General features: G+C 39.1%; 1 protein-coding gene across 2 annotated transcripts in view; it reads left to right on the forward strand.

Moving 5' to 3' along the window:
* Positions 1–18,540, forward strand: part of METAP1 (methionyl aminopeptidase 1) — a 65,956-nt gene extending 47,416 nt beyond the window's left edge. The window contains exons 6-11 of one of the 2 annotated variants that reach the window (XM_027600362.1): positions 166–249; positions 2,748–2,886; positions 4,428–4,559; positions 8,164–8,307; positions 12,311–12,376; positions 16,856–18,540. In XM_027600362.1, the coding sequence (XP_027456163.1) occupies positions 166–249; positions 2,748–2,886; positions 4,428–4,559; positions 8,164–8,307; positions 12,311–12,376; positions 16,856–17,019 (729 nt within the window). In that variant the 3' untranslated portion in view covers positions 17,020–18,540. The remainder of the gene's footprint in view (positions 1–165; positions 250–2,747; positions 2,887–4,427; positions 4,560–8,163; positions 8,308–12,310; positions 12,377–16,855) is intronic. The other variant, XM_027600363.1, reaches the window with a different exon arrangement.
* Positions 18,541–22,069: the final 3,529 nt, after the last annotated feature.

Genomic DNA, 22,069 nt, shown 5'->3' on the forward strand with positions numbered 1-22,069 from the left:
GAAAATTCACGAATATAATAATACATAATATTTAAATTAAAATCTCTATAATAATTAGAGATCTGTAAAACAAATCTCTGACAAAATCTAAGATAGTACAAAGGGTACAGATTTCTGTTTCTGTTCTGTTTCTTCTTGAATGTATTAAATGTTTCTCTTTTACAGCTTGCTAGAGAAGTGTTGGACATTGCTGCTGGCATGATTAAACCGGGTGTAACTACTGAAGAAATAGATCATGCTGTACACTTAGTAAGAACTTTACTTATGAAAATGTTTTTCGCATTATTAGATGTTTCAGACTTCTAAAAATTAAGTAAACTTAAGTTCTGAATGTCTAAAATAATGTCTAAATTAACATAGCTAATTTGAAAGCAGATTTTTACTTTATTTCAATATAGAAAATATCCAAGTCTTTACTCCCATTTTTAAGTATCTGTGATACTGAGGTCTGAGGTGGCTTGATATATCTTGTTTCTGAAAGCTCACATTTTATGTTTTAGTTTAATTTTTATAAAATGGTAATTTTATAAATATATAGTGCTTTATTTTTTTAATACTAGTGCTTTAAATAAATCATGCCACTACATACATTAAATATTCTAAAATAAAGAATACAACTTCTGAAGCTATATTAGTAGAAAAATGTTCCCTTTTATATCTACAATAACAAAGCAGTAAATAGGTAAATGTTTGTAGTAAATATGATATAGGGATATTTTTTATAAAGATTGCCTATCCATCATGGAGAGACCTTAGTACATGAGTAGTAATGAATGCACACATTATATGAATAGATTGTTCACAAGAGAAGAGCAATAATTAGTTAATATATCACATGGAAAACTAATTAAACCTGCTATGGTAATCAAACAAATGCAACTCATGAAGACCTACTGAATGAGTTCAGTATTTTAAAGATGTTTATTTCCACTGCCTTTATGGAGAAGATGAAGTTGGAACTCCTTTACATGGTGGTGCTACTCTAAACTGGGACATCCTTTTTGAAAGGAAATTTGACAATGTGTCTTGAGCCATAAAAATGTTCATAAAATTATTTATTTATTGAGAGAGAGAAAGTGCATGCCTGTGTGTGAATGGGGGAGGGACTGATGGAGAGGGAGAGAGAGAATCCCAAGCAGCTCCTCGCCCAGCACGGAGCCCAGCAGTGGGGCTCGATCTCAATGAGATGCTGAGATCACGACGTGAGCTGAAATCAAGAGTCAGTTGTTTAACCAACTGAGCCACCCAGGTGCCCCAGCTTGTAAAATTTTTTATTTAAAAATATTTATAAATTCTGATTTTGGGGAATTGTTCCATATATTATAAAATATATAATATGCAGTAATAGCATTTTGTGCACTTGCTATATAGCCCAGGTGCTCTTTTTTTTTTTTTTTAATAGTGTGCGCAGAAGCCAGGGGGAGGGGCAGAGGGAGAGGGAGAAGCAGACTCTTCACTGAGCAGGGAGCCCGATGGTGGGCGTGATCCCAGGACCCTGAGGTCATGACCTGAGCTGAAGGCAGATGCCCAACCAACCGAGCCACCCAGGTGCTCCCAGGTGCTCTTTTACACGCTGCTTTTACTAACTCATTTAGATATGAAATGAAATAGATACCACTGTTGTCTGCCTTATACAAGAAAGGAAACTGAGGCTGGGGTTAATTAACTTGTCCAATGTTAGACACAACTTGTAAGTAATGGAGTTAGCATTTTTAGTCAAGACAGTTTGCTGTGTAAACTACTATTTATACTGGCTATGAGAAGTATAGAAGTATATCATTAAATAAGGGAAAAGTGACAGGCATGTAGTTATTGGTTCTAACATTTTTTGTAATTGAGGAAACTTAATTTAAATTTCCAATAATAGTGGAATTGCCAGTAAAATTGGTGTATTTCACAAATCATATTAATATGCAACTATTTAAAAACTACTAGTCTGAAGACTGTGTGGCAGTATGGAAAGAGAAATCATATATGCTATGACTCGCACTGTGTAAAAACATCCAAGTAAAATAGACTTAAGGAGAACCGGACCATTTTCTTAGAGGTTCTTTTGTTGTTCCATATGAGTGTAGTGGTTAAAATGTATCTGGAAGTACTTTATCATCTCTCAATTATGTTGGTACTCCTTTTTTGGTCATAGGGATATAGGCTTATGTAAGATATAGTTACATTAAAAGTACATTAATATTTACTTTAAATACTATCTTTTCATTTTAAATATATTTTTAATAAAAAGTTAATTCTAAACTAGAATCTTCATATACATTAACACTTGTGTGTATTTGTAAATATTTGTAATATGAATTTGCTTTTCTTTTGCAATTGTTAGTAAACTGGTTTGCGTACAGTCTGACTGGTGTGTATTGTTTAAGATAATATTTACTAATATTTCTAAAATAAAATATTAAGTTCATTAGCATCTGTGCAACAAATATTTTCACATTTTTCATATTTTAAAATCTGATTAATTGGGGTGCCTGGATGACTCAATCCGTTGAGCATCTGACTCCTGATTTTGGCTCAGGTCATGATCTCAGGGTCATGAGATCAAGCCCTGCGTTGGGCTCTGTGCTTGTGGAGTCTGCTTGAGATTCTCTTCCTTTGCCTCTGCTCCTTCCCCCACTCAGCGCACTCTCTCTTCTCTCTCTAAATAAATAAATACAATCTTAAAAAAAAAATGTAGTTAATTGCATACTGATTTTTTCTTTTGCACATTCCAAATTATTTTCTCTATTTTATTATAGGCATGTATTGCAAGAAATTGTTATCCTTCTCCCCTGAATTATTATAATTTCCCAAAGTCTTGTTGTACTTCAGTGAATGAAGTGATCTGCCATGGGATTCCAGACAGACGGCCCTTGCAAGAAGGTGATATTGTTAATGGTAAGAAATATGTAAGTGTGACTTTTGTCCCCATCAGTGAAGCAACAACAAGGTTTTGGGCATCTTACAGTGACTTGCGTCTTGTTTACTTGGTTCCTATCTTTAACTTATCCTTTTTTTGTATTTAAAATTTAAAAGAAATCTTAAATCTATGGAAACATTTTTTATGATTTTAAGATACTGCTTTTAAGATACTTCTAGTATATGTTTGGTACAGCATGAATTTCTTTAATGCCCGTTATCGAATGTGATTGATAAATTGGTGAAAAATGTCAGCGAAATGTGGAAGTAATGTTAATTCAAGTGGGATTTTTCCCCCCTTTTCCTTTTCGTCCACTGATGATTTTGAAGAGCTCAGGGCAGGCTTTCTTACACATGAGAGAAGTTTTTAGTAATATCTGAGGAGAAGTTTTTAGTAATATCTGAATATCTGAAGACCCTAAGAAAAAAGCTAAAATCCTACAGAAGTGCCTTCCTTGATGTATGAAGTTCAGAAAGTGGCTTTAAGGGCCACTGTGTTAAGCTGTCTTGCAAGTGTAGAGGAAGGAGCTGCCAGGATTTCCCTCTGTGATTAAAAGAAATATCGACGAAGAAGGCATCCCTAGGTGGTATTTTTAATATTGATGAACTCGGTCTCTTTAGTCATCAGATACCTTCAAAGGCTTACATATCAGATGGGGAAGCATGAGCCCAAGTGGTAAAGGCTGCCAGGAGTGCACTGCCCGCAATGCTGGCTGGGAGGGATAGTGGACACAACAGACGCTTCTTGTTCTGGTTAGAACAGTCAGGGTGTCTGTTTATGAAGTGCCATAGGTGTCGAGTAGTCTGCCCAACCCTGTTTTTCATACAAACCCTGTTATTTTTATTACATGCATAATGCGTGTGGTTTTTCAGGAATGTATGTGTTGTGCTAGTCAACACACTATATTGTGATATTGTAGGTTGGTTGAAAATTCATGGTTTAAAAATCCTAATTTAATGTATATATTCAGTGTATTGTATAGTAGTAGTCTGTCCTCTTAAATATGGGGACAATGGGAGGGATGAATATTCACAAATAAGGGGAAGACAGATGAGTTTTTGAGAAACAAATGTAGAATAGTGTAAGTTTTTCTATTTACGGATGTGCTAGGAGGAGGAGAAAACTTGTCGAAGATGGTAAGTGAAAGCAGTGTTTTCTGTTTAATGTCAAAATGTAGCGTAGTCGTCTGTTTAATGCTATTAATGTGGCTTATTGATCCTGCGTGAATGTGTCCTCAGTACATGTCTTCTGCCACACGTGATCTGATTGGTGCTGTACGTATAAAAGTCCACCATCTGGCTTGGGCTGCGCGACCACGCACTCTTCTCCACAGTGCCTTTAGTTGCAGTACAGGCAAGGAGTGTCTTCCGGGAAGTCACTTGGTATCTCTTCGTGTCTGCTTTGAGAATGCAGAAATTGTCTTGCTCATGAAACTGCTTGACACTGTCATGTTGGAGAAGTGACTTCTATTTTGAAATAAAAACCGTTGTGGTCTTTATACTTGTACATTGTTTTGCAGTGGACATCACTCTTTATCGCAATGGTTATCACGGGGACTTGAATGAGACGTTTTTTGTTGGAGAGGTGGATGAGGGAGCGCGGAAACTGGTGCAGACCACGTATGAGTGCCTGATGCAAGCCATCGACTCAGGTCAGTGTCCATGCTGTGCACTCGCCACAGCAGCTGTACGTTCGGGGGCCTCACCCGGCTCTTGATTGCATTCCTTGTCCCACTGGCTCTGCCTCTCCCCTAACCTGACTTAGCTTGGGATTGTAGCAGGAATGATTGACAGGTGATTTGGGCATCCTTTGATGAGGTGGACCAGATGATTGTTATCATCCTTTACCTCTTCTGGATTGATCTGCCTTTTCTTTGGCTGATAAATGAGGAGAAATGTGTATTATACGTATAGCATATGATAAATGTGTAGGAATGTATAGTTCTTGAGTGCAGCTTTCTTTCTACTTGTTAATTCTTTCATAAGTATTATGTTCTCATAAAAAAACAAGATGCTAGATTATAAGAAAAATGAATGATCTTCCTTTATTCTTAGCTTTTTCCTTTTTATATCTTTGTTCTTTTTCTACTTTTAACGTTTAGGCTTTTTCTATTTTTCTATTTTTATTATTATTTTTTAAAGATTTTATTATTATTTATTTATTTGACAGAGAGAGACACAGCAGGAGAGGGAACACAAGCAGGGGGAGTGGGAGAGGGAGAAGCAGACTTCCCGCCAAGCAGGGAGCCCGATGCGGGGGCTTGATCCCAGTACCCTGGGATCATGACCTGAGCCGAAGGCAGACGCTTAACGACTGAGCCACCCAGGCACCCCGTCGGCTTTTTCTACTTTTAACATTTAGTTTTTTTCTCCCCTGTGTATTAACAGACAGACACACCATATATACCTATATGTGTGTGTTTACTTAGGTTAAATGGTGTTAAAGTATTGGTAAGTATTATGTAATTTAATACTTTCTCAGTAGAATCTTTATGATTTTTCCAAATTAGCATATGTATCTGCATGCATAGATCTACTATTCCCTTCTTTTAATGGCTCTATATTATATTCCACAGTATAAAAACTTCTACAGTTCTTCCCCTACTGGAATTTGGTGTTTTCCAAATGTCTTGCTTATTGTAGTGAATAACAACTTTTTTTTTTTTTTTTTTTGGTGAATAATACCTTTGAGTAGAGATATATTTCTTTTGGATTTTACTCAGGCTGTCTTTGTCCATACAAACAGCTCATACAGATATTTTTTCTGTTGATACTGTCTTAGGAGGAGCGAGAAGGAATGGTTTGTTGTGAATGCTAGCAGACTGTTTAAAAGGACAGTTTGAGTGCAAACAACATATTCAGTTGAAACTCACAACATTTTAGCTCTATTGTTTAGTATATTATTTGTACCCGCCGCCCCCTTCCTGCACAATAAACCTGATATATCATCAACAAAGTATTGGACATGACCAGGTTCTTTGGGAAACACATAGTTATCTCTAATGACATAGATCTGTTATTTTTATTGTCTTGAATCTATTTTAACATGCATGGAAGATGGTGAAATTTTTACTGATAAAGTTGGAGGAATGAAAAATGAAAATGTGATATTCTCATGTATCAGTGTATGAGATTTCTTTTTACTTATTATTCATTGTGGATTATTTAAAAACTAATATTCTTTAGTGTTTAATTTCTCATTTGGGGAAGTTATAGTTTAAAATAACTCTTAGGGTTTCTGCCAGGTAATGTCTTCAATGTTTATGTCCTTTTTGCTTTTCTGTGAGTTGACTGAAATAACCAGATAGCGAAAGTGTTGTTTTACAAAGACACAGGAATAAAACTTGCCAAGAAACTATCAGAAACCAGTCTTCGTTAACAGTAGCCAGGAAGGAACAAAAGTTGCTTAATCTCTGGAAAGTGCTATTAATACCTTTGTGTGTATCATTCTTGCCCCTTATTTTCTATTAACTTGGCGACTCAGTGTGGTGCGGCACAGTAGAGAGCTTCACTGTTGTTGAAATTCTCCTTCTAGAATAGGGCTTCTCAGCGTTTACATTATTGACATTTTGAGTCTGGGAATTCTTTGTTGTGGAGCCTGTCCTTTGCATTGTAGGATGCTTAGCTACGTTTCTGGTCTTTACCCGCTAGATGCCAGTTGCACTCCTACTTGTGACAACCAGAAACGTCTCCAGATTTTAATGAGGTGCATCCTTGGTATGAGAACTGCCTCGGGTTTGAGAAATAGGGAGGAATCTCCTCTCTTCTACTCTCTCATTATTTTTGAACAGGGATTTTCTTTGTTGTATATTGTACAAACTGGGGTTAAAATTTTGCTTTCCTCCCCCACGACTGGGGCTGATGGGAAGTCTTGGATGGGAATGCAAGGAAATCATTATGAAAATCAGCATGGTTCCTCAAAATTATTAACATCCCACCCCCCAAAAAAGTCAAGCTAGAATATATAGTTAAGAGCAAGTATATATTAATTGAAATGATTCCTGGAGCTATTTCCCCAGAGATTTGCTTGGCTGGCGGAGATACGTTGTACCTGAACCTCAGGTTGGAAATCAGGTAGGCAGAGTAGGAGGCTGTAGGGAGTCTGAAGACCCCCAGAACCATGGCTAGGTTCCCCAGGAGTCTGGCAGGGCCCAGCTCCTGGGGTCTCTGTGAGGAGAGCCATACCAACAATGAGAACCACTTTGTTTGTTTTAGTTTTTATTGAAACAGTGGTAAAAGTCATAAAAATTAAGCAGGGCAGGAATATATAGTAAGAAGTATCTTTTTTTTTTTTTTAAAGATTATATTTATTAGAGACCGTGCACACAAGTAAGGGGATGGGGCAGAAGCAGAGGAAGAAGCAGACTCGCTGCTGAGCAGGGAGCCCAATGTGGGGCTTGATCCCAGAACCGTGAGACCATGACCTGAGCCAGAGGCAGAAGCTTAACAGACTGAGCCACCCAGGCGCTCAAGAAGTATCTTTCTGTACCCTATCTCCAGGACTGTGTTCACAGGCAACTCTGAATAGTTTTAGGATCACTTTTATGGGGATAAAGAAGCCCAGGGGAAGTAATTCTTTGAGAGGTTGATCAGACTGAAACTGAGGACAAGTCAAGTTACTTTCTGGACATTCCTTTTCCTTCTGGTGCTCTCTCCTCTCCTTACCTCTTCTCACTTTAAAACACTAGCACACTTGGGGCCTCTGGGTGGCTTGGTCCGTTAAGCGTCCAGCTCTTGATTTTGGCTCAGGTCATGACCTCAGGGTAAATGGGATCGAGCCCCGCATCGGGCTCTGCACTGGGTGTGGAGCCTGCTTTAAGATTCTCTGTCTCCCTTTGTCCTCCTCCCTCCCCCCCGCACCGTGCATGTGCTCTCTCGCTCTCTCTCTGTCTTTCCCCCAAAAAAGGAGTAGTACCTTGACATTAGAGAAGGAGAGGAAGAGATGCGTGTTTTCCATTCTTTTGTTTATTCAGAAAACCAAAGGAACGTCTCCCCAACCCCTTCGTACTGCACATGTGTCTTTTTCTACACCGAAGGATGGAATACAGGTGCTACTGGTTTGAATCTCAGCTTTGCCATTTACTGGCAGTACAGCATCTCTGTCCCTTGGTTTCCTCATCTGAAAGTTTCGTACATCTCTGTTTACGTGGCGGCATATAATGGAGGCATGCAAAGCATTTAGAAAGGTTCCTGGCACTTAGATAGTAAATGTTAGTTATTATTACTTTGTCATGACTCTTTTTTTTTTCCTTTCAGTGAAACCTGGTGTTCGATACAGAGAATTGGGAAACATTATTCAGAAGCACGCCCAAGCGAATGGGTTTTCAGTTGTTCGAAGCTATTGTGGGCATGGAATCCACAAGCTTTTTCATACAGCCCCCAATGTACCCCATTATGCCAGTGAGTACTAGCCAAAGATTTGGTTTTTGCTAGCCATTTATTCAGCTAATATTTATTCAAACATTTAACAGGACCTACTATTTTGTACTTATTAATCTATAAGCTGTTATAAATGGACTGTCAAAATGTATATTTGCTCATACACAATACACATTCATATTTTGCTCATGTAACAGTCCAAAATGTGTGTTTGGTGACTGTTGGGGGTGGTCTTAGGGCAGTTATTCTGTGACCCAGGTCCTGTCATCTTCATCCTATACCTTTCAAGGTCACTTTGGGTTACTCTTCTAACCTGTAGATACTGGGGAGGTTGGGAAGAAGCATGAAGGGGTATGTTTGGGAGGTTTTAATGAACCAGCCTGGAATTGGCATAAATCACTTAACATTGACTTTTCATTGGCAGGAGTGCAGTCATATGGCTACACTAACCGCGGAGGAGGTTGGGAAATATAATCTAGCTGAGTAATCAGAAGAAAAGTAAACTGGTTTTGGTGAACAGCTAATAGCCTCTGCCACGGGTCTAGCTGTCACTATTCTGATTCCTTAAGTGAAATTGGTTTGGTTTGGTTTGATTTTGTAGTGTATGTCAGATACTGTACTATTTATTGGTATAAATACAGGGGAATAGAGGACCTTTCCTCAAGATGAGTGGTGTTTGATAGAATAACGAAGGAAGTGTGGGACAATTAATGTTTTCCAGACACCTTTTCTCTTGGAGAGCTAGGTTGTGCAGGAATAAGTCTGCTGTTTAGTGCTCAAAAGGAAAGCTGTCCACACTAAGTCACCTAAGAAGGAATTTAACATGTATGTATGAGTTATTGCTATGTAGACACTTACACATAGCTTTTTGTGCTTCAGTTTCCCCATCTTGAACAATAGAAGGGAATGACACCTCTCCGAGAAGTGTTACTAGGAGTGAGAGAGAGAACACATGGAGAGCACTTAATGTTAACTTTTAGAATAATGATGATGATGATATACATTATTTCATTTGATCTCACCACTCTGAATAATTTCTTAGCCTTATTTATTTATTTGTTTATTTATTTATTAAGTTGCACTGGGTGTGGAGCCTACTGCGGGCTTGAACTCACCACCCTGAGATCAAGACCTGAGCTGAGATCAAGAGTCAGATGCTTAACTGACTGAGCTACCCAGGCGCCCCTTTAGCCCTATTTTAAAGAGCAGATTGTGAAGAAAGAAAGAAAAAAAGATAGATTCTGTGCTTAGGGAAGTACTTTATTTACTCAGGTTCACACAGACTAGTAAATAAATTCTAGGGCTAGGATTGGTACCTGGGTTCTGTCTTTCTAAAGGCAGTCTTTATTTCTGTACTTTGTGCTGCCTAGTGAGGACTGGAGCAGTTGGGTGCAGGTCCTGTGGGAGAAATATGGAATGGTTGAAATTTTGGTTTGGTGGAGAAGATGAGGAAGAACATTCCAGGAAGAAATCAAGAGTACATGCTTCAAGTTGAGACTGAATAGAGACATGATAAGCTTGGGCTGAGTATTTTGTGTTAAAAACTAGCAGTAGGCAGTTATAGGACCAAGGATATTTGACTTCATTTGTAGGGATTTGCAGAAACATTTTTGAGCAGAAGAATGACAAGGTGAAGTTGCTATTTCAGTAAGACAGGTTTGGCAGTGGTGTCTAGAACGGATTGCAGGTGTGAGGGAGTCAGGCTAGCCAGCCCAATGCACAGTTGCTGCAGTTGAGGTGTGAGCTGGAAAATCCTAGGTGTTAGTAGTTGTGAAGAAAAGGGAAATGAGTGAGAAGCCTCTCAGTGGGAGAAGCTGGAGAAGTAGTTTAGAGCACAGCATTTGATCTATATCAACAAACATTTATTAGCAGACCACAAGGTTCTTATTTAAGCTGTGAACTGTGCTTGAAATAAAAATTAGCAACAGAAAATAAGTTACTAACTCAGTTCCTTCCTGGTAGGCCCTGTAACCACCCAATGTGCATTCCATTAACAGATTGGAAGTAGCTAGTCCGGTTGTAGTGATAAACGTGTACACGTTTGTGTATGTGTGTGTAAAAAGAGTGTGTGCAGGGGAGGGGGTGAAAAAAGTCCCTTTACTTACTGAATTGACAACTCAGGTTTAGATATGGGTTATAAAAACAGAGACTGAAGAAGATAGAATTTATGGGAGAAGGGGATATGGGTCCATGATGATAGTGTCCATAAAACAAAACCATTTCATTAGGAATAAAAAATGATTCTGGAAAAAGAAGCGAGGACCAGGTATATACTTATTTCATAAATTTGAGACATTTATGAAAAGTCCAGTGTAAATTGGGTTTATGTAAATTAAAATATGTTGTGAACACTTTAGGGAAGTGTGAAAGGAAACTGCCCCAAGTCTATGTACATAGACCTTTTGAAATGTAAATGATCCTAGCTTTGGCTTGTCAACCCATATTCCTAACCCACTAAAGGTGGAACTAGGAAACTGTGTAACGTCCCTCCACCCCTTCTGTGTAAGAGAAGTCCTTGTTAGCTTAGAGTGATTGCCTTTTATTTCAGTCATCATGGTTGGGAAGTGAAGATAATACCCTATATTTAGAATGTATTTTACAATAATTGTTTGAGGTAGATGATAGAGCAGGTACAAATTTTTTAAAAAGTACTTAGCATAGTATCTGCAGTCGTGTAGTCAATCAGATAAGGTATATTTGCTGAGTGAGGTATGTTGACAAACTGAAACCATGAGTCAGGTTGAGTGGGAGTTGTAACTTTTCTAGAATAATGAGTACTCTGCATCAGCACTGTCCGCTTGTAATGTATTATGAGGCACATATGTAATTTAAAAATTTCTTGTGGTCATATTAAAAAAGTAAAAAGAAAGAGGTGAACTAATTTTAATGGTATATTTTACTTAATGCATTGCATTCACAATGGCAGCATTTCAACATTTAGTCAATGTAAAAATGATTGAGGTGTATTACATACTTTGAGTTTGACTCAGTTTTTACACTCGGAGCCCATACCGCTCTGACTGGCTCTTTGCGAGTGCTCAGTGGCTCGGTGCGGCTGGTGCTGCAGTACTGGGACAGCTCGGCTCCACAGTCCTTTATCCTTTTTTTTTTTTTTTTAAAGATTTTATTTATTTATTCATGAGAGACAGAGAAGCAGAGGGAGAAGCAGGCTCCCCGTGGAGCAGGGAGCCCAATGCGGGACTCGATCCCAGGACCCTGGGATCATGACCTGAGCCCAAGGCAGACGCTTAACGACTGAGCCACCCAGGTGCCCCCTTTATCCTTTTTCTTTCTGTGACACCATACTGACACTCTCGACATTAAGAAATATATATATCCTCAAAAAAAAATATATCCTCAGGGAATATGACCAGTTCTTTATATGTAGTAAGTTGCAGGTCAGTGGGAAAGAAAGTTCATGGGATTAGCAATAGAAAGTCAAAATTGTGTTTCGCCTCTCAGATTTTATGACAGTTTACAAACTCCAGATTTTAGAATCTGCAGGGAGTGTATTTTGGCAATACTGAAGATAGTGGCGAGCAGCAGGATAGCTGTTCACAGGGAAAGATGTGCAGGTAGAAACACGTGGGTGAGATGAGACCATACTCAGGAAGAAGGGTGTTTAGTAGATGCAACCTCTGGACACGTGTCCTTCTTTACCAAAGTCACCATCATGAAGAGCAGCCTGAGAGCCAGTCTCTTTGCCATCTGGTGGTCAGGCAGAGCAAATGCACTCACTTGTTTACTGATGCTCACATCTGTTCTTGTGTTTTAATTTGAACTTTAACCTGGTTCTCCATTTTTGTCTGAGATTGTCTCCAAAGGTCCGTCCCTCTTTTTACCTTTTGGCCTTTTTTGGAGGATGGCGGGTCTGGATACTTGAATTCATAGTTGTGTTTTTCTTGATGGTCCTGAAAAATACGCTCATATTCGTGAACAGTGTGTACTCTTACCAGTGAGCTGTTCAACAGTACACTCTTGATTTTTTGCTGTGTTTTGAGAATTTTATTTTCTTTAATTTCAGAAAATAAAGCAGTTGGAGTGATGAAGGCGGGCCATGTATTTACAATTGAGCCAATGATTTGTGAAGGTGAGAAAAAGGGATGCTGTCCTGTTCTTTAATTGAATTTTTATTTATTTTTGGCTACTTATCAGATTAGTAGTCTGCTCTGTTTATTTTCTTTTTGGTTCATATCCACTTCTTGTCCCATCTCAAACTCGATTCAGTATCATATGGAGAACTGAGAATCGTATGGGTTGGCAAGAAAGCAATACTTTCTACCTGGTAATTCTGCTGTCAGTAGATGTTCAAGGACTTGAATCCCGGTCCCTTTCCATAAAAGACGCTGTCAAAGGGGGCATTGTTAACAGTCCTGAGCCTCCATTATGTGTAGCTTGCTTGGCAGGGGCCTGGGAGGGGAAAGAAGAAGTAGAGCCACTCACTTTGAGGCAGACATAGGTATATGATTTAATTCTCCACAGCTTGGGAGGTGTTGGTGCTGTCCCCATTACATAGAAGAGCAGCCTTATCCTTGAAGAAGTAACCGGACTAAAGTCACTGAGCCAGTTACGTAGCTAGTGACAGAGTTTGTCAGACTCTAACCTCAGGAGCTGTTCTGCCTCTTCAGGTCGTGTGCTCAGGTTTTCTTGTGAAAGCACAGCCCAGACACATTTAGTGCTGGCAGATTTGTGCCCTCACTGTCACTGGTCCCCGTGGCAGGCTTGTGGCAGTGATGATTAGGACTTCTCACCCAGATGCTCACGTGTTCTCTTCACCTTTCTTCTCAGCCAGTTCTCTGTTGGGATTACGGGATGCAGCAAGGCGATGGTAGTGGGGCCGGTGTGTCCTGGGGCCTCACTGAAGGATACCTCCTTTCCGGATCCTTCCAGTCTTTTTTATAATCTGATCTTGGGAGTGACCTCCCATTACTTCTGCCAGATTGCAGTGACTTAGGAGCGAGTCACTAAATCCAGCCCACAGGCTGCTTTATAACATGATCCTTTGCTGCCTTTTCTGTAAAATGGAGATGACAGTCTTGAACCTGTCACCTCCCCAGGGCTGCTGTAAGAATCGAGATGATTTATAGTAGCACAGAATACCTTGTGTACTTTAGAGGGCTGGACAAATGTAAGGTGTTGTTTTAGTCATACTCCTGGAATACAAATAAAGTTCTGATCATGTGGAACCAATTGCAAGGGCAGTGCATATATTAGCAGAGAAAGGCCAGAAGCTGAGTGGAAAGTGTTTTGATTATATACCTATTTTCATTAATTGGTACCTGGTTGGTGAGACATGATGTGGTATTTCCAGGTATAAGCAAATAACTTTCTAAGGAGCCTGGTCAGATAATCATCAAATTATAATGCATATACTTCAGTGTAGCTCAGTGAGGTTAAATCCTACCTCTGGAGTGGAAAGTTTCAAATCCAAAGAGGAATTTGAATTTTCTCAGAATAATATCCAGGTATGTTTGACTTGACATTAGTAAAGAACCTGTTTGAAGCAGATCACAATAAAGTCAGAGAAGTATTATATCTTAAAATCCAGTTGTGAAAGGTTACTCATTACATCGAAAAATATCCAGTCACTCGTCTTCAGATGTTTGACAAAGCATGAGTTAACGTTCTTCAAGCTACCTCACATTTTTCTTTTTAGGCTGGGATTTAGTATTGCAAAAGTAGGTTACTTCACTGCAGAGTTTATGTTCTAGGATTTTTCTGAGTCAGACCTAATCTTTGATAAAGATTACTTAGAATGAAGAATGTTTTGATTTTTTTGACATCTAATTTGGAGACAAGAAAGTAAGTCTCAAAACATAGTTTTATAGCAGTATCCAGAATTGTAGAACTTTCTCATTTTGCTTCCCTCTCCCCTCCCCCGCTCTCCTCTCTCTCTCTCTCTCTCTCTCTGCTTCTTTCATTGTCCTAGGGCTGTTTTCACTGTCCCTTTGTTAAATTTCTCTAGTCTCAGCCCCTCCCCAACCTATTTTGCTTCATTGTAATTTCTTAACTTCCCTCACCGATCCGTTTCTTTCTCTAAGCCCCTTCTGGTTACAGGCGTGTGTGGTCCACAGATATTGCACAGTATAATCTGTTCTCACCATCTGTGTGCCTGACATTTAAAGATAATAATCAGGAATTAAATGCTGTAATAAAAGTGTAAAAAGATTATTTCCTTCACAATACACATTGGTTGTAGTTTAGTCAGATTTGTGCCAAAGTTATACCAGGAAAGCTAAATTCATTAATTCAGTTCTTAACTCATAGTTCTGTAATGAGTAGTATCCAATATGTTTTCTAAAATGAAACCCAGTGCCTTTATTTTGGAAATACCATCTTGATTTGATATTTGGGAGGTATAAAAAATGTGAAAATACAACACACCTGAGGAAATTTAAAATACCATCATTACTTCATTGGACTAAAGACCAAAATGAAGTTGGAAAGACAAACAGTTGAAGTATAAATAGGAATCTTTTATTATTACTATTATTATCATTATTATTACTGAAGTATAATTGACATACAATGTTATTAGTTTCAGGTGTCCAATAAACATACTGACTGGACAGTATTGTATCAGTGCTCATCATGATAAGTATAGTCACCATCTGTCAACATACAGCATTACAATATTATTGATTATATTCCCCAGGCTGTACTACTTTCATCTCTGTGATTTACTTATTTTATAACTGGAAGTTTGTACCTCTTAATTCCCATTATATATTACACACACACACACACACACACACACATTACACACACACACACACACACACACTGGAAGTTTGTACCTCTTAATTCCCATTATATATTACACACACACACACACACACACACACACACACACACACACCCAGGCTGTACTACTTTCATCTCTGTGATTTACTTATTTTATAACTGGAAGTTTGTACCTCTTAATTCCCATTATATATTACACACACACACACACACACACACACACACACACACACACACACACACACACACACACACACACACACACACACACACACACCCAGGCTGTACTACTTTCATCTCTGTGATTTACTTATTTTATAACTGGAAGTTTGTACCTCTTAATTCCCATTATATATTACACACACGCACACACACGCACACACACACACGCACACGCACACGCACACGCACACACACACACACACACGCACACGCACACGCACACACACCCGCCATGTATCTCCCCTCTGGTAACCACCAGTTTGTTCTCTGTATTTGAGTCTGTTTGATCTCTGTCTGATTTATTTCACCTACCATAATACCCTCTAGGTCTATCCATGTTGTGGCATATGGCACGATCTCATCCTTTTTCATGGCTATGTGGCATTCCATTGTGTATGTATACCGTACCCTCTCATCCATTCATCTATCAGTGGACACTTGGATTGCTTCCATATCTTGGCTACATGCTGCAGTAAATGTGGGGAGGTATATATCTTTTTGAATTAGTGTTTTTGTTTCTTTGGGTAAATACCTAATAGTGGAATTACTCTATTGTTTGGTAATTCTATTTTTAATTTTTTGAGGAACCTACACACTGTTTTTCACAGAGGGTGTGCCAGTTTGTATTCCTACTAACAGTCCATATGGGTTCCCTTTTCTCTATTTCCTCACCAACGCGTGTTGTCTTTTTGATTTTAGCCATTCTGACAGGTGTGAGGTGATACCTCATTGTGGTTTTGATTTGCATTTCCCTGATTATTAGTGATGCTGAGCATCTTTCCATGTGTTTGTTGTCTATTTGTATGTCTTTGGAAAAATATCTATTCATGTCTTCTGCCCAATTTTAATTGGATTATTTGTGTGGGGAGGGATTTGGTGTTGAGGTGTATACATTCTTTATGTATTTTGGATATCAACCCCTTCCTTATTGGATATATCATTTGCAAATATCTTCTCCCATTCATTAGGCTACTTTTCTGTTTTGTTGATGATGTCTTATGCTGTGCAAAAGCTTTTTATTTTGGTGTAGCTCCAATAGTTTATTTATTTTTTCAAGATTTATCTATTTATTTGAGAAGAGGGGCAGGGGGAGGAGCTGAGGGAGAAAGAAAATCTCAAGCAGACTCCACGCTCAGCACGGAGCCCAAGGCAGGGCCCAATCTCACCACCCAAGATCATGACCTGAGCCAAAACCAAGATTTGGACGCTTACCCGGCTGAGCCACCCAGAGACCCCTAATACTTTATTTTTGCTTTTGTTTCCCTTGCCTGAGGAGACAGATTCATAAATATGTTGATGAAGCTGATGTCCAGGGATTACTGCCTATGTTTTCTTTAAGGAGTTCCATCGTTTCAGGTCTTACATTCAAGTCTTTAATTTATTTTGAGTTTATTTTTATGTGTGGTGGTAAGAACATGGTCCAGTTTCATTCTTTTGCATGTATCTGTCCACCGTTTGTAAATAGGAGTGTTCATAGTGAATTTTCTAATTGTTTCTGTGATATCCAAGGATATAGGAGTACATGCAAATAGACTTACCTAGAGAGTTTGTTTAGAAAACTGACCGGTAGAATTAAGAAACTGTTCTTGTTTGTTTGTTTAAGGCGGGTGGCAGGATGAAACCTGGCCAGATGGTTGGACTGCGGTGACGAGAGATGGAAAGCGATCTGCGCAGTTCGAGCACACCCTGCTGGTCACGGACACTGGCTGTGAAATCCTGACGCGGCGACTCGACAGCACGCGGCCTCACTTCATGTCCCAATTTTAATTTCTCCCGAGATGGCACATCTCGATAATACCTTCTGGCTGTACTATGCATTTTATAGGGAGTACAGAATGGAAGAGGAAATTTTTATTACTTGTTTTGTTTTGACTATAGATAAGGAAGGACTACAGCATTGGATGTGTGTCCTCCAGAACTTGTCTTGGGTCTGAAAAAGCTGAGAAGAATAAAGGAGACATTCTCACCTCTTTTCATTGCTCCCCTCTCCCTCCAGAAATCTCTGCACCCCTGTTTTCTCACTTGGCCTTTGAGCACTTTTTACTTAAACCTGCTTCTAGTTGCTTTTATCACTGCCACAACTGGGCCAGCAAGAGCCGGCTGCTCTCCAGGTGAATGTGGAAGATGAGAATCCTTGAAACTTTAGCAACATACGTTGTTCCAGATTTTTTTTATTATATATGTATGGAAATATATATGTATACATTTTAAATTCCATGTATGTGATTACCGAACACTAAATGACCTGGGTTTGTGTTGATTCTGCTCTGACAGGGTTATATGCTGTCCTAAATGGACCCATAGTTTGCAGTGATTTATTTCGCAGTTGGGAATTGGCCTCCCTCCTTCCCCATGCTGATTATTTACCCTTGTAATTGTGTGTAAGGAAGCACTCGGTCAGTGAGACTTTCTCTCCAATGTGGACTCTGTCAGTGAATGGATGTGGCAACAGTCACTTTGGAAAAGGGTTGTCAGGTTTTTAAAAATCTAGTTTATGGCAAAAATAGCCATGCTTCACATGGTAACTGGCTGTCGCAGAGCATGAGAATTTTGTAATACGTTGCTATTTCAGACCTCTGTTTGGTCGAAATGGGAGGGAGAAAGCTCCCTTTCTTCCCCTCTGTTGTATTTCAAGGGCACACCTTGGAGATATTCAGAGAAGGGTGAAGGTTGCACTGTGGAGGTTGATGGGAAGAGACAGTTCTGAAATCTCTTTAGCAGCGAGCAGAGTAAGTCTGGTGGGCTCTTAGCTTCCGACATTTAGTAAACCTGGTAGTGATGAATAAAGGAACTTCTTTCAAGACTGGACTGTTTCCTTGCAGTAGAGATGCAGCTGTCCATGGTGTGTTGAAAACACACTTTACCTTTACATGGTTGGGAACCTCATTAGAAAAGACCTCAGCTGCCCAGTACCTGTGTTCCTTTCAGTAGTTGATTCCAAATGGGAGTGTATCCAGTGAACACATATCAGATCGAAGCTACTGTCATTGGAGTGTACTTGATTACTGGGTATCTGGTAACTTTCTTCTAACATAATTTGATACCACTGACATGTTAATACGAGAACATCTTTCCCAGAGTGCCTCAGACCTTTATTGCTTTAAAAGAATTATGATAATGTTTTCATTACTTTTATTATTTTAATGATTTAGTGAAGTGACTGAATCTGGTATAGACTTTTGGGGGTATGTGTGTGAAGTTTTTTATCAAACTGTAATATTTGTGAATGGAATGCCTTGCAATATGAATGTTAATATAATGTGTAAAGGGAGATTAAAAGTTTGAATGATTATCCTGCGTGTAGTCATTAACTTTGCTGCATTTGTTTGGGATTTCAGAGGGCAGTGGTGGGGAATAGGGTGGCTGATTTCATCATCTCAAATAAACTCATGACCATTGGAGTAAAAAGAGTTTTTTTGAGTTTAATAACTCCGTAAAAATTCCAGTACTGTTTGGTTCAGCAGCGTCCATCAGCAGCATTTGAGAGGCAACCGTGTTTGTGAGAGCTAATTTTAAGATAGAATGCTAATTTTAAGATAGAATTAGGGGAGCATTTTATGGACTGATCGTGGAATTAAGAGTGAGGGCTTCTTTGGTATCATTAGAAAATAAGCTCAAGGGGAAAAAAACTCTTAATGGGGTAGTTTTTTTGTAAAAAGATAAACCAACACATTGGTGATGATGCTTTTTTCGGTTTGGGAGATTTCAAAACAATATGGGCTCTAGTCTAATTGTAAATATCTAATTTCAGATGTTTATTAGATTTAGATGAAAACATCAAGTTGTATCATTCTGCCAACTTTTCAAAATAAGTCAGTATATTAAGTTTTCATTTTTTGTATTAACTTAAAATAATACATAATTTTTTCCTGCTACTCCATCCCCCTTGGGATTATAATTTAGAAGCATGGAAACATGTTTGCCTTTTATCTTCGTTTTATGTCTTTTGCTGATAAAATGGATTAAGGTGCATTAGAACCCACTCACTGACACTTCATTTTTTTTTCACTGACACTTTTATATCACTTGCCACAGGTCAAAATTAATAGGAGGAGGGTTAGGAATTTGCCATCTTAGCTTGATTCCTTTGTTCTGTAACCACTTCTGGGTCTTTCTGTTTGGTGAAAATTGAAGGCCTGGTGCTTCACTTGGGGAAGGCCCCCCAAATCACCCTCATGGTATGTTAGCTGTTTCTTCTTAAAAAATTTTTACTTCCGGGCGCCTGGGTGGCTCAGATGGTTAAGCGTCTGCCTTCGGCTCAGGTCATGATCCCAGGGTCCTGGGATCGAGTCCCGCATCGGGCTCCCTGCTCCTTGGGAGCCTGCTTCTCCCTCTGCTTCTCTCTCTCTCTGCTCCTGTCTCTCATGAATAAATAACTAAAATCTTAAAAAAAAAAAAAAATACTTTAAAAAAAAAATTTTTACTTCCAACTTTTTATTCTGAAAATTTTCAGATTTACAGAAAAGTCTAAATATAGTACAACGAAATAATCCTAAATCCTTTTCCTTTTTTTAAAAAAATATTTATTTGACAGAGACAGAGCGAGAGAGGAACACAAGCAGGGGGAGTGGGAGAGGGAGAAGCAGGCTTCCCGCGGAACAGGGAGCCTGATGAGGGGCTCGATCCCAGGACCCTGGGACCATGACCTGAGCCGAAGGCAGACGCTTAATGACTGAGCCACCCAAGCGCCCCCGTAAATCCTTTTCCTGTGTTCAGCACCTGCTCTTTTGCTGCATCTCTCTTGAGGCACTTTCCTTTTGAAAGCAGTGGCACCACACTTCACTCATTACTATTGAACCCTGTCTGTTACACCATAAGCACATTTCTTACCTGATCGTGATACAGTTACTGCACCCAAGGAATTTAACATTGATACAGAATTATCTAACGTATAGTACACATCCGTGAATCTCCATTTTTCCCAAATGTTCTTTAAAGCTTTTCTTCTTTTGTAAAAATCCAGGATCCAAACTCGCAGCATTTGTTTATCCTGTATCTGTAGTCTTTATTCTAGAACAAGCCTACCTTTTTTTTCAATTTTTATTATTTATTTTGAGAGAGAACTCATGCACGCATGGGGGCGGAGAGGGGCAGAGGGAAACTCAAACTCCATGCTGAGTGCAGAGTCTGACTCGGGGCTCGATCTCAGGACCCTGAGATCATGAGCCGAAATCAAGAGTCGGATGCTTGACCGACTGAGCCACCCAGGCGCCCCCAAAAAGTCTGCCTTTTTTGATGTTTTATGAAATTGACACTGAAGAAGCAAGCCAGTTAGCTTGTATAATTCTGTATTTCTCTGTTTCTCATGAGTAGGTTTAGGATAAGTATTTGGCAGAAGAGTCCATTGATGGTACGTGGTGTGTCTCATTCATGGTGTCACATCACATCAGGAGACAGTGTTATTGTCACATTGCCAGTATAAGTTTGGTCACTTGCCCTGTCAGATCTTTCCATTTTAAGAATATCTTTTCTTAAGCAAATAATCTGGGAGGAGATACCTGGAAACCATTTTGGTATCCTGTTCACTCCATGGTTTTGACATTCATCGATAATCCTTGCCAGGGTCCATTATTTTATGACATTCAAGTTGACTTCAAGTTGAGATTTTCTAAGTTTAGCATTTCATCTACATTTATTAGCTGGCACTCTTTTACAAAGAAGCATTTTTTCCCCCATTCTACCCACTGTTTTTGAGTATCCATGTGAGCTCATCAATTCTTAAAAATTCTATTTAATTACTGTACTTGTTCCAAATTTGGCCAGCAGAAGCACCTTTCAGCTCATTCATGTCATTTTGACCTGTGCCTATCGGCCTTTGTGCACTTTCTTGCTTTTTGCCGTAAGCAAGATGTAGGTTTACCATCTAGTTTTCCTGTCCCACAGTGGGACGGGCTGTTTCTCCAAGGAGTCCTAGTTTATTTTCCTGGGGAATGGTATTTGGAAATCATCTGGGTAATACTGGGTGTCATGGTTTCCAGTCACCTTCAGGGAGCAGAGCCAGGAAGCGCATTTTTTATAAATCCTGAGTTCATTCTGATACTTTCAAATTAACACTAATCTTCCTCACCTTTTCCTGTTTCCTGTTTCATATTTGTATCTGCTTTAAACCATGGTGAGAACTTTGGTTCTGAATAACAATATTTACTTATTTGCTTGATTCTACAGGACATGTAAAATTTAGAATTACTATATCAAAATCACTAACAACAATGAACGTAAGTGCAAAATTTGTGATTTTTATTTTTGGGACACGATTCACTGTGGGAGCCCAGAGTATTGGTTTAAAAATTACACCAAGTAATTTTGTTCCTACTGTATTAGAAATTTCATAAACTGTGAGCTACTTTTTAACAATGGATACAATGAATGTTGGGGGCAAAACATACAGTAGGAGCGGGGAGGATATTTTAGTGGTCTGGGAGTTAGAAATATGGAACTGTTGGAGAGAATGTGGTAAGATTCCATCTACATTTGGTGTTTGACTTCTACCAAGCTCTGTAGCTACAAGAGGAGCAAATTACACCACTGTGTAATGTGGATGTGTGGCCCATTTTCCAGTAGAGAAGAGCACCCGGACTTAAATGCTTTAGGAACAAATTGTTTCACAATGTAGGCTACATAATGCTAATATCCTAAAGGTTTTTAATGTGTTGTTTCATCTTAAAAATGAACATGCAAGGAAAGTTTAGCTTAGCAGCCTAGGTTCCGTGCATGGGAATTCCCTGGCTCTGCCGTGTTTGAACTCCGAGGAGCAAGCAGTCTTTGGTGGCAGCCTCCCTCTTTACCTCTTCTTCCTTTTGGTGCTAATTATGAAAAA

Source organism: Zalophus californianus, chromosome 2 (genome assembly GCF_009762305.2).
Source record: "Zalophus californianus isolate mZalCal1 chromosome 2, mZalCal1.pri.v2, whole genome shotgun sequence".
NCBI lineage: Eukaryota > Metazoa > Chordata > Mammalia > Carnivora > Otariidae > Zalophus > Zalophus californianus.